The sequence below is a fragment of the Diospyros lotus genome, chromosome 10 (assembly GCF_014633365.1).
Source record: "Diospyros lotus cultivar Yz01 chromosome 10, ASM1463336v1, whole genome shotgun sequence".
Lineage (NCBI taxonomy): Eukaryota > Viridiplantae > Streptophyta > Magnoliopsida > Ericales > Ebenaceae > Diospyros > Diospyros lotus.
The window spans coordinates 26,398,660-26,411,809 of NC_068347.1; the positions used below are offsets into that span (position 1 = coordinate 26,398,660).

The 13,150-nt window shown below is 34.8% G+C and overlaps 1 protein-coding gene across 1 annotated transcript; it reads left to right on the plus strand.

Annotated features, from left to right (window-relative positions):
• The first annotated feature begins 2,780 nt into the window (after positions 1–2,780).
• LOC127811464 (photosystem I reaction center subunit V, chloroplastic) lies at positions 2,781–3,483 on the plus strand. Its single transcript, XM_052351354.1, has one exon. The coding sequence runs from the start codon at positions 2,921–2,923 to the stop codon at positions 3,371–3,373; it is 453 nt and encodes a 150-aa protein (XP_052207314.1). The 5' UTR covers positions 2,781–2,920; the 3' UTR covers positions 3,374–3,483.
• The last annotated feature ends 9,667 nt before the right edge of the window (positions 3,484–13,150 follow it).

Genomic DNA, 13,150 nt, shown 5'->3' on the forward strand with positions numbered 1-13,150 from the left:
TAATGTATTTTTTTTTGTAATTTTTTATAAAAAAATTAAAAAAAAAGGGATAAGAACTGGGGTTGAAGAATCAAAAATACTATTTATAAGTAGTCGTAATTGTTTAAATAGAGAACTTGTTTTGTTTACAAGTAGGGTCAGGTCGGTTGATGGCAGAGCCTGAGCCTTTCCACGCCATTCAGAGTATAGGCCTGCTAAATAAGAGTTTCTGAAGAGCAACAAACACGGCGACCGAGAGGGAAGAGGGCTAAGCCAAGTGCAAGTGCAAGTGCAGGTGCAGGAGAATATGAAACGAGCATGATTTTTATAGGTTTGATCCTTTACATTTCTACTTTATCTAATTTTTTGTTTGGGATCTTATATGGCCATGTAGGTTTTTAAAACATTTTCACATCTCATGTCGGCAGTGAAATTATACACAAAAATATATGAAGTTTAGGTGTTTAAACAATATGTAATATCTATTGAATGTAAAATTAACAAATAAGTAAATTACATCTTTGAAGAATGAAAAAATAAAGTATAAGAAGTTTCACAAATTGACCCTTTCTTCTCAAGTGTGAAGGGCTTGGTTGCTCCACATCAAGCAAGATTTCAAAACTCCTTGGAGCTTTCTTTTATGCTAGCTGAAAGCTTCAAGAGATGTACTCCTTGGTTTCAAAAATCCAACTCTTGAACACTTAGAACAAATTGAGAGAAGAAGAATAAGAAGAAGAAGTTGCCAAGAAAGAAAAGAAACACAAAGTTTAACTTTCAACATATTCTTTCTTTTTCTAATATCTCTTTTATATGCCAATTGGAAGATTAATTATTAGTGGTAATCCACCTCAAAGCCATGCAACTTTAGGTATTGACAAGTGGTATGGAAGTTAGTGGACAATCTATCGACTCCCAAAACTTCTACACACAATATGTCGAATAGAAATTATTGACTTCATTTAGCCAATAGTTTTCAACTTTTAAAAAACTATCAACCATTCATAAAAAGAGTCCATAGTTTGGTGTTTGTTGCTACAAAGTCTTTCATCTATAGTATACAAAATTGTCAATAACTCTTAATGACAATTAGACCTCTATTAACTCTTAATGGTATTAAGAATATAATACAAGCCCCGCAATTTTTAGACTTCTATTTTGGTCATTTTGTTTTTAGATGTGTAATTCTTTGATCTATTCTTAGAATCTACTATTTTCTCAAAACACCCTTATGATCTTGAGTGACGTCTAATAACATATCAAGATAATCTAAATAATAATGAAGTCAATTCATAATAAACCCGTTTTGTTGACGATTATTATGTAATTCAATTTTTCCATTATTAACGTCCCAATTGAGTGAAAATCATAGACTAATCAAATTTATTAACTCAATACTATGTAATATATCTTAGTTGGTGTGATGAAATGACACATTAAAATCTCATTTTCAATCATTCATCTTTTTGTCAAAGACTTCTCCTATCACAAACCAACATAAGATTGCATAAAATGTTTACTTTACAATAGAAATAATAGATCTTATCTGCCAAACAATTAGTCTCCATATATCAGTCGAACAAGACCACATAATGAATATTCCCACCTTGCTATTGGATAAGTCTGCACCATTAGCAAATCTCACATATCAATACACAAGACAAACGTATTGCTTAAAGTAATATTTGGTGTGTTATTGCATAATTGCAATTGATAATAAATCATTAATTCTCTTAATTATTTAATTTGCTATCAGTGTAATATTCGGTGTGTTATTGAACCAACAACCACTCACACGCTTATTATAAGCATCTCGTGCTTGTAGAACGTGACTTATTATTCTTTATTATTAGTATCTTATACTAATCAAAATAGTAAACTTTAGTGCTACTCTATATACTCTTAGTCCACATTTAAGAAAGTTAAGAACTAGGAACAATTTAAAATTTTTTATACTAAAGAATCTTGTTATCATATTCTTAAAAATTTAATAATGAGATCTCTAATAAGAAATCTAGCAACTCATATTCATACAAAATTAGAGAGTTATGAATGAAGATAAACTAATATTTATTAAATACAATAATACATCAAAATATCTATTTAAATGTCACCTAAATATAGTAACATTTAAGGTATATCACTAATATTTTTGGGTATTACTAGTTGCAATCATCATTTCGTTAAAAAAAAAAAAAAAAAAAAAAACGCATAAGACTCGAAAATGTATATGAGGTATAAAAGCACAAATATTTACGTGTTACAATATGTATGTATATATTTATGTGTACTTGTGTGTATATATATGTGTATGCATGCATGTATATATGCATACATATTGTGTGTATATATACTTATTTGTGAATATACATATATGTAAATATGTTTTTGCCAAAAGCCATTTTAGCCGAATCTATTCTTTCAAATTTTAAAGGATAAAAGATCACTTATGATGTACGCATATGGCCTAAATTTCAATTGTGCTAATGAAGAATTAATGAGTAAATTACACTCTTACTAAATTTCATTTACCTTTTATTTGGAGAATGATCAAATAATTATTAAAAATTTATGTAATTTTATAAATGTGAAAGAGTAACCGGATGTAACATAAATTCTGGAGGACTAACCTCAAGGAAAAATATATACTTGGGGGGAAGTGTAATTTAAGCAAAATGTTAATCTGAAATTAGAAATTACAACCAAAGGGAGGGAGGGATGGATGGATGGATATAAAGGGCTGAAAATCTCTGATCCAGAAAGGCCCAATAACAAGAAGCCAACTCAACACCAAAAATCTTTTCCCCTTCATCTCCATCCTCACACTCTCTCCATACTCTGCTTCACAAATACCAAACAAACATATATCCTTTCTTGATAGATCCCATCCGGTATCTCATCTTCATCTTCTTAATTTCTTCTTCCAAAGATCCCTTCTTCTGCCATGGCCTCCGCCTTGTTCTCCGCGCCCACCTTCCAGGGTCTCAGACCCCTCAACAAGCCCACCGACTCCTGCTTCTTCCCCACAAAACCCTCCTCCGTCAAACTCACGGCCGCCAGTAAGCCGCGGAGCTGGGGCGGCGGCGTGAAAGCGGAGCTGAACCCGTCGCTGGTGATAAGCTTGAGCACGGGGCTGTCGCTGTTCCTGGGGAGGTTCGTGTTCTTCAACTTCCAGAGGGAGAACGTGGCGAAGCAAGGGCTGCCGGAGCAGAACGGCGTGACCCACTTCGAGGCCGGCGACAGCAGGGCCAAGGAGTACGTGAGCCTGCTCAAGTCCAACGATCCCGTCGGATTCAACATCGTCGACGTCCTCGCCTGGGGCTCCATCGGCCACATCGTCGCCTACTACATTCTCGCCACCTCCAGCAATGGCTACGACCCCAAGTTCTTCGGCTAAAATATATAAATTTAATTGCTTTAATTTATGGATGTTGCTTAGTTAATTTCTAGTACCGATCAGAATCATCATCCAATGAATATATATATTAATTTGTTGTTCGCGTGTAATCTCTCTGGTCCTGTCTGATTTGCTTCAATTAACAATTTTAAATTTATCAGCAGCAGGTTTTAAAGTTTTTATTTTTATTTTATTTTTTATTGTAGAGTAAAATTTAACAAAAATTAGCTCAAGAAACCTATAATTAATGAATAATTCCATTTTGATAATTGAATTTGAAAGCTCCAAATCTGTCCCCTTCTGTCTTGCAAATTAGCTTAGCTGTTTATAAGCAGTTCGATGTTTGACTCGACAAAATACCATTTGAATTTGTTTCTTAAGGTAAAAAATTGAATTCAAACCTAATTTTGAATTTTTATTTGTAAATGAGTCGATATAGAGATCAATAAAACTTAACTTACTAAAATTCATGAACATGTTTAATTATAGGCTTGTGAACACGTTCGATTAAAAGTTCACGAATAACTCGCAAATAGACTTGTTTATTAATATATTAATGAATTTATTTATAATTTTATAAATATAGTATTTAACATAAAATTATTATATATATTAATTTAATCATTTAACATAATATAATATATGTATATATAACAAAGCAAAAAACTAATTTAACTTTAGCTAAGCATACCCATATAAATAGTTGTAACTTAGAAACTGAAAACTAATTAGTTTTAAAAAGCTGTGTGCTAGTTGAAGAAGAAGACACCATCAACCTTAGCCCCTTGCCTCAAGCTTGCCGCTGCTGCAGCAAGCCCTTGTCTTGGCCCTAACCACCACTAGCTGCCACCATCCTCGTCATTACATACCTTATCCCTATCGGAAACCAATTGTTGTTGTTGTTGCACAACCCCCTTCCCTTTTGTCGTCATACCATCTCCATCTCTGTAGCGGTTCGCTATTGTTGCACGCCTCCTTCTCATCTAAAGCACTGTGTTGCTTCGTTTTTGATATTATTCATTTTGACGATAAAAAATTTCATGATTACTCATTAATGAAAATCTTTATTTTTTTATGATGAAAATATTTTCATGTCATCTTCATTTTCAAAATGAAAATAAAGTATATATTCTTGAAGTGAAAAGAGGAAAATCCATTTATTTCCTAAGGATGTTGTTTTAATCATTTTTGTCAAATCATATAAACTCCATAGTGGTAATCTCTTGGAAAATATTTTTTTTGTCAATCAATAAATATTTATCAAATGAATGAGTATATAAGGTATGTTGAAGATTTGTTTTAACCTTTTTTTAAAATTCAATGCAAAACTGTCGACCCTTTCAAGTTTATTTGTTGATCGTTTGCATTTAGTTGTTTGGACTGTTTAAAAGAGTCAAAATTACCAACTTCCTTATGGAAACAGTCGACAGTTCCTAAGACCTGTCGATAGGGATATTTCGTGCTCTTTGTTATTTTGATTTAAGTTCAAAATATGTCGAGAGTGATTGTATAGTGTCAACATTTTCTATAATCTGTCAACTTATTGTTAAAAATTGCTGATCGCTTGTTAAAAGAAGTCGACCACCTCTCTAAAATGTTGAAAGTTTTCAAAAGCCAAAATGAAATTTCAAATGTCTCGATGGAAACAGTTGATCAGTTTGAGAAATTATCAACAATTTCTTCACTGATAACTTCAAATGACTAGTTTTTGCAGGCATTTAATACTCCTGATGGCCATCAATGGGTAATAAATTCAAAGCTCGGGAGAAACCTTTAAATACAACCCAAATGTGCCTTGGAGAAGGCTAACGAAAAGATGCATGTGCTCAAGTGTTTGATTATACTATCCAAGTATTTTAAGCCTCAATTTTTCATTGAAAGGCAAATTGTATTTTTGTAATTCTGGTTGGTAAGCCTTTGAATTTATATTTTGAACTTCATTTTAACTAAGAGATTTATCACTTAAATTCATTCTAATTGTAATTCATTATTGTATTGTCTAACTCATAAGGTAGAGGGTCTATCGATTTTTGGTATGAGCCTTTGTATTTCTTAGCATTGAGCCCAAAGGGTCTACTAGTTCTTTGCTAGGAGGAATTGGTGGAGTTCATTCTCCAAAGAGATTGTTGGAGGAATGGATGTAGACGGGTGCCAAACCATTATAAACCATGTGCCTCATTTATATTTTGTTGCTATTTCCTCTGGCATAATTTACTTATTTGATCAAATCACTGTTTTATTATTTTATATTTTCAATTTCTCTAAAAAATTAGAAAGTTTCAAATATTTTTAAAGACATCCAATTCACCTTCCCTCTGAGGTGTGGTGATTCAAGTGTGCTATATCACAACACACCATTAGCTGTCGTCGCTAGACACTGTCGTTGTTTGCCCCCGTACACCCTTTCTTCTCTACTAGCATTTTCTGCAATTTCTCAAAAGCACTGCCTATTGCCGTTGCTAGCCATTGCACACCTCCCTTCCTCTTTGCCACTGTTCATTGCACACCCTTATCCTAGAAGTTGCTTGAGCGTGAGCTCAAGTAGGGCTCGAGACGAGCTTAAGCTTGGAAGTTAGTTCGTCGAGCAAAACTTGAGCTCAACAAAGTTTGGCTCAGCTCAATTCAATTACATATCTTTCACATGTAAATTATTTATTTATTATTATTTTTTTATTGTATCTATTACGAAATTGGATCGACAACAAACCATAGTCAAATTAATCAACCACACACAATATAGAATTTTACGTGGTAACCCAAATTGGGAAAAACCACGAGTAGAAAAAACAAAAATATCACTAAACAAATAATTGTTAATACAAAAGTGATATTGTCATACTTAAAATATCACTAAGCAAATATTGCTACAACAAAAGTGATATAGCTGCCACTAATTCCAAAGTAGTGATCACCTATTTATAGACTTAAAATCATTTATAGATGTACACATAAAAACTTATTCTAATCAGAAAATAATTCATAAGAATATTCCTCCAAATGAGATAAATTCCACTTAAAATTGAATTTGACAACATTATAATCACAATCAAATTCGAAATCATAATTATTATCAAATTAAGAGTTCCAATCTCAGTTATATTTGAATTTTAAATTACAATTATAATAGTATCATTGATAATTCACCCGTCACTCTATATATTCTGTTTTTTAAGTAAAAATTATACTAAAAAGAGCAGCTAACCATGCGTCTGGGCAGACTCATAAAATTAATTTGGGGGCGATAATATATTCATAGTTTTTTTATATAAAAATAAATAATAAAAAACAATTCATATCTATAATATTTAGCTATGAATCTCATAATAAATATCCATATAAGTGTCTCAAAAATAAAGGATTAAATTTTACCTGGTAAACATAAATATTCAATTGAAACATGGAAGATATGAATAAAATAAGGGGAAAAAAAAGGGTGAAAATAGAACATTATAATAAAAACTAGAGAAAAGTAAACATGGTTTCCCTAAGATTAAGGATAATTGTCAAAATTATCTTATAACGTTTGAAAAACTACAACAAGTAGCATTAAAGTAATATTATGTAATAATTTTTTTTTACAATTAATTAACTGCAGTTAAACATTTTAAAGTAATTAAAATTAATACTCGTATATATCTCTTATCTTAAACTTGTTTTTCTATATATATAATTTGTTTTTCTTTCCTTATCTTGGCTTGGGAATTTATACGATAACAGTGACCTGTTATCTTTGAAAATGGTGTCTCTTTGCCACCCTTCTGTTTCTCTGTGTTTCTCTCTCTCTTTCTCTCTCTGCAAATTAAACCTTTTCAATTTGCATATAATTAAGGGGTTTGTGACCTTTCAGTTTGCAATAATTTCTCGACATTGGCGACAATTTCACTGGCGAAAGATATACATCACCTTCTCTCCTACGTTGATGAACCTCGACAAGCTAAGTTCATCGTTAAGTTTTCTCTCTCTTACACATATACACACACACATCTCAAAGTTAGATTTGGGTTAATTGTTCATTTCAAATCTAGATATGGGTTAAAGATGCATCTGAGCTCGTTAGCGACCAACAATCACTGGTTATTTTTTGTTTTTTGTTTTTTTAAATGAGATAAGAGAGAATGAACAGTAAAATAATTATTTAATTTTTTTGTTTAATTAGTAAAGGAGATTATTTATTATTTTTCAATTGTTAAGGATGGTTCTAGCAAATTTCAAGGATATTCTTTGCAGTTTACACTTAAAACTACCCCTCAAAAATCATCTCTTAATAGATCAAATATATATTTTTTAAAACTGCTTGTAGAGTTAAAGTCGGGATAATAAATTATGTAAAAAATAATTTGCATGTATTATACATACATATTATTAAAAAGGAAAAATAAAGAAAAAGGTTTCAAAAACTAACTAACTAGGAAAGCGATTTAACCCATCCATTGGGAAAGGAGCTTAATTAGTTTAATACAAAACAAAGAGATAAGCAATATTAAAGCGACAAAGCCCAACATCAAGGAACTGATCAGAAGATTATCACAAAAATAAATAAATAAATAAATAAATAAGCTTGCAAGGGAAGAAAGGGCAAACAATTAATGAACCATCCAAGGGAGACAACATTCTTCTGCATGTCAATAACCCATCCCATTGGCCAACTCTAAATTAGTCTCAAAATCATGGACTAACTATAATTCATGAAAGGGAGCAGCTTTAAATTTCCATAAAAGGGATGAAAAAGAGCAATCGAGCATTGGCAGCTGCTACAACGGGAGAAGATGTACTGAGACATCGGCAATGGTAATAGCAAAGATCATATATATAGCGAGGGCGAGATCTTAGTGGTAAAATTTGCTTTCCATCTGTTAAAACATATTAAATAAATACATAAAAAATATCTGTACAAACTCAACAAACAAAAATTTGTTTCATTATTAAATAATTAATGATTTAAAAAATGTAGGTTCCATTAAAGGCAAAAAATTAAGAAAAATATTATAGTTACCAATTAAAAAAAAGAATAAGGTATTTGAAAATAAATCTCTAGATGCCTACATATTATAAAATAATTTAGTAATCGTGTTAATAGATGCTTAGTTGAGTGGTACCATACGTAATTTAAGTTAGTTGGTTCGGTTCGGTAAAAAGAAAAAGATTTTTAGTCTTTGAAACAAACCCAAAATCAAAAATTGAAAATTTGAAATTTAAAACCTAATTGGAGCAAAATAAGCGAAACTTGAGGGAAAGTTGGATTTTTACTCATCCTGTGGGTGTAATTAAGGTTGAAGTCAACCAAGATAAACAATAGAGTATCGGTAATAATAATAAATAAATAAATAAATAGAAGAGGAAGATCCAAGATATTGTTGTAACTCTCTTTCTCTCTCTGTGGAAATTAATGATGAAGATACTGATAAAGCAGTAATTAATTTTGAAGTCCCTCTCTCGGGAGTTTCTTTTCTTCTCTGTGCTCCTCACCCTATTCCTTCTTCTGTTTAGTCTTTCTCATCACTTTCTTTCTTTCTCCTCTTCAACAATAACCATCTAGCTAGGTTTAGCTAGAATTCTACCCCATTTATATATATATATATATAGCTAGGTCTGTGAAAGGGCTGGTTTCCCGATCGATCTGGGGTTTCTCTGAGCCTTATTACCAGTTTCTTTCCATTTTATTTTCTTCAATCCCTTCTCCTTAATCTCCTTTTTTGTTCTCTTGGTCAGATCGGAAAGACCAATGGCTGATGATCGAGAAAACCAATTCTTGCCCCACAAGAAAGGCAAAGAGAAGCTGCATTTTTTCGGCAAGGGAAAGTTCCGCATGGAGCTCGAGATTGTCGGAAATGACGAGACGATCACGAAGAAGCCCAATACCAGAAACCAGCAGCCTCCTCTGGCGGTCACGGGCTACTCTTCCTCGTCCGATTCCACCCGCGGAGATGGTGTCTTGCCGTTGCCGGAGACCCAAGTTTCCAACTTGGCCGCGTCTTTGCAGCGGGGCTGGTTGGTCACTGCCAGGCGTGATCGGAGAGTCCCTGCCACAGGCCCCCCAGCCCCCGAAGCCAGTGCCATTACAACCGCCGTCTCCGCCGCCCCCACAGATGAGCAGAACCCTAAGCGTGGAGCGGGAGACGAGGCTGCAAGCGACAAAAATTCCCGGAAGAATTACGAAGTCCAGATGGACAAAAGCCAGATAATTTCAAAGTCCAAGAACAAAAGAATTGAGGGTTCGAATTTGGACTCACCAGTTGATCAAAAATTGAAGAATGTTGACGTGGAGGTCGAGGGCAAAGGAAAAGCAGTGCTGGAAATCCAGAAGAACGGTGAAGAAAAACTGAAAGATGAACGTTCCAAGGGCTCGAAATCCGATCAGAAGAAGAGGAAGTACGACAGAAGAGTATCCAAAGAAGGTGTGATAATGCACTTCAAATACGATGAGGAGGATGGATCAGAAATCATCAGGGTGAGGAACAAGAAGAGGAGCATCAGGGAAGTGGAACCAAAAGCAGCATCAGCAGATCAAGATAACAAGCCCAAGTGCAAGATTTGTGGTAAGTTTTTCGCATCTTTCCAAGCACTGGGCGGCCATATTTCCAGGCACAACAAAGCCAAGAGCGGTGAAGAAGGGAAAGTTCCGGCCGCCGCTGCCTCCGGCGCCGAGGCCAGCCATGAAAGTCCGAAGGGTGTTTCATGGTTTGATCTGAATGAGCTCCCTCCCGTGGAGGGTGATGATGAAGGAGCAGGTAATTAACCAACGCAGTTGATCAGTTTGCTTGTTGTAGAGTTTAAGCTTTGGGCAGCCTGAAGATTTTAGGGTTTTGAAGAAAGGGGAAACCCTAGACGTGACTGCCCCTTCTAGCTAGGTTCGGTTACAGTTCTTGCATCTGCGATCCCTTGGTAGAATGGCTTGGTAGCACATTTGATTTAGAACATTCTAGGTATGATACCCAACTGTCTTCTATATATATATATATATGGGTTTAATTTGTTTGAAAGGATTTACATGTATGATTCAAAAACATATAATTTCTGGGTAATCAATAATCACTGCACTAGTAGTAAGCAATATGCAGCGATCGAGCAGTGGGGTCACCCTTTTCTCCTTATAAGTGGATTAATCCTTCAGTATCAATCGTGACGCTCAAAGTGATAGTTCCGCTGGTCATTGCTGTTTATTTGCTCGTTTGTTTGGGTAATCAATCACTGCACTGCAGGGTCGCCAGTTTTTAGACTTTGTTTGGGGGTGAAATTGACACAAAAATAAAATGGAATGGGAAGTAATATAATTAAAAACGTTTTTCTTTGTATCAAACCACTAACCAATAGATATAGAAATGGATGAATATTGAAAACAACTGATTATATTACTACACTTCCACTTTCTCAGTAGATCAGAGAGAGAGAGAGAATAATAAAGTTGAAATTTAAAAATTGTTAAGGTTAATATGTATTGTCAAGGCACAAAGTTCCTTTTTTTATTTTTTTTTCTATTTTCATTTCATATATTGAAATGATAAGAAATTCTTAAATGTCTTCCAATACCTTAGATGATTAAATCATCTTCCCATTTGGATGCCACTTCTTATTTCAATCAAAAGATAATAGAGATCTAATAACATCAGTAATATCTATTTAATTTGAATTCTATACTAGTTTTTGATAAAATCAAAAACTTAACTGACTTAAGCATATCTGCTATATATCCAATGTAGATATATGTTAGATTCTATCTTTTCGATGTTTAAAAATAACTCTGTACAAACAATTAAATTAATCACTACTTCATTTTAGCATCTCATGTCAAATATCAAATTCATTAGCTCTTCCACTCTGAATAAATAACTTTTCAATTTGTTCTTGGGAATTCTATAACTAAAATTATGATAAAAATCTCATTTTCATTCTCAAAAAGAAGTCATAATCCCCAATAAACAACTAAACCAAAATGCTATGAGAACCATCATAAGATTCATTTAAAAATTAGAGGTTTGATGCATATATTTTGACTCTTTACCTTCAAGTTAATTTGGTTAATTACACATTTTTACCATTGTAATAGAGAAACTTTTCTTAAAAGCAAATTTCTCATATAGAATAGAAGATATAATATAGACCTTTTTGTAGTTTTTATATGTAAAAAGGAAAATTGAATGATCATAGATACAATATACTCCATTGACTCTATTAAGTCAACATTACACATCCAAGACATTTAAGACAAAATCTATTAAGAGTTCGTTGTCTTTAATTTCTTCACTTTTAAACTCATAAATTATATATAAATTAAACCCATATATATATAGAAGACAGTTGGGTATCATACCTAGAATGTCCTAAATCAAATGTGCTACCAAGCCATTCTACCAAGGGATCGCAGATGCAATAACTGTAACCGAACCTAGAAGGGGCAGTCACGTCTAGGGTTTCCCCTTTCTTCAAAACCCTAAAATCATCAGGCTGCCCTAAGTTTAAACCCTAGCTAGAACAATAAAACTGATCAACTGCGTTGATCACCTGCTCCTTCATCATCACCCTCCACCGGAGGGAGCTCATTCAGATCAAACCATGGAACACGCTTCGGACTTTCATGGCTGGCCTCGGCGCCGGAGGCAGCGGCGGCCGGAACTTTCCCTTCTTCACCGCTCTTGGTTTTGTTGTGCCTGGAAATATGGCCGCCCAGTGCTTGGAAAGATGCGAAAAACTTACCACAAATCTTGCACTTGGGCTTGGTATCTTGATCTGCTGCTGCTGCTTTTGGTTCCAATTCCTTGATGCTCCTCTTCTTGTTCCTCACACTGATGATTTCTGAGCCATCCTTATCGTATTTCAAGTGCATTATCACACCTTCTTTGGATACTCTTCTGTCGTACTTCCTCTTCTTCTGATCGGATTTCGAGCCCTTGGAACGTTCATCTTTCAGTTTTTCTTCACCGTTCTTCTGGATTTCCAGCACCGCTTTTCCTTTTCCCTCGACCTCCACGTCAACATTCTTCAATTTTTGATCAACTGGTGAGTCCAAATTCGAACTCTCAATTCTTTTGTTCTTGGACTTTGAAATTACCTGGCTTTTGTCCATCTGGACTTCGTAATTCTTCTGGGAATTTTTGTCGCTTGCAGCCTCGTCTCCCGCTCCACGCTTAGGGTTCTGCTCATCTGTGGGGGCGGCGGAGACGGCCGTTGTAATGGCACTGGCTTCGGGGGCTGGGGGGCCGGTGGCAGGGACTCTCCGATCACGCCTGGCAGTGACCAACCAGCCCCGCTGCAAAGACGCGGCCAAGTTAGGAACTTGGGTCTCCGGCAACGGCAGGACACCATCTCCGCTGGTGGAATCGGACGAGGAAGAGTAGCCCGTGACCGCCGGAGGAGGCTGCTGGTTTCTGGTATTGGGCTTCTTCGTGATCGTCTCGTCATTTCCGACAATCTCGAGCTCCATGCGGAACTTTCCCTTGCCGAAAAAATGCAGCTTCTCTTTGCCTTTCTTGTGGGGCAAGAATTGGTTTTCTCGATCATCAGCCATTGGTCTTTCCGATCTGACCAAGAGAACAAAAAAGGAGATTAAGGAGAAGGGATTGAAGAAAATAAAATGGAAAGAAACTGGTAATAAGGCTCAGAGAAACCCCAGATCGATCGGGAAACCAGCCCTTTCACAGACCTAGCTAGATATATATATATATATAAATGGGGTAGAATTCTAGCTAAACCTAGCTAGATGGTTATTGTTGAAGAGGAGAAAGAAAGAAAGAAAGTGATGAGAAAGACTAAACAGAAGAAGGAATAGGGTGAGGAGCACAG

Coding starts and splice junctions, on each gene's coding strand:
- LOC127811464 (XM_052351354.1), top strand. CDS start 2,921: ATGGCCTCCGCCTTGTTCTCCGCGCCCACCTTCCAGGGTCTCAGACCC.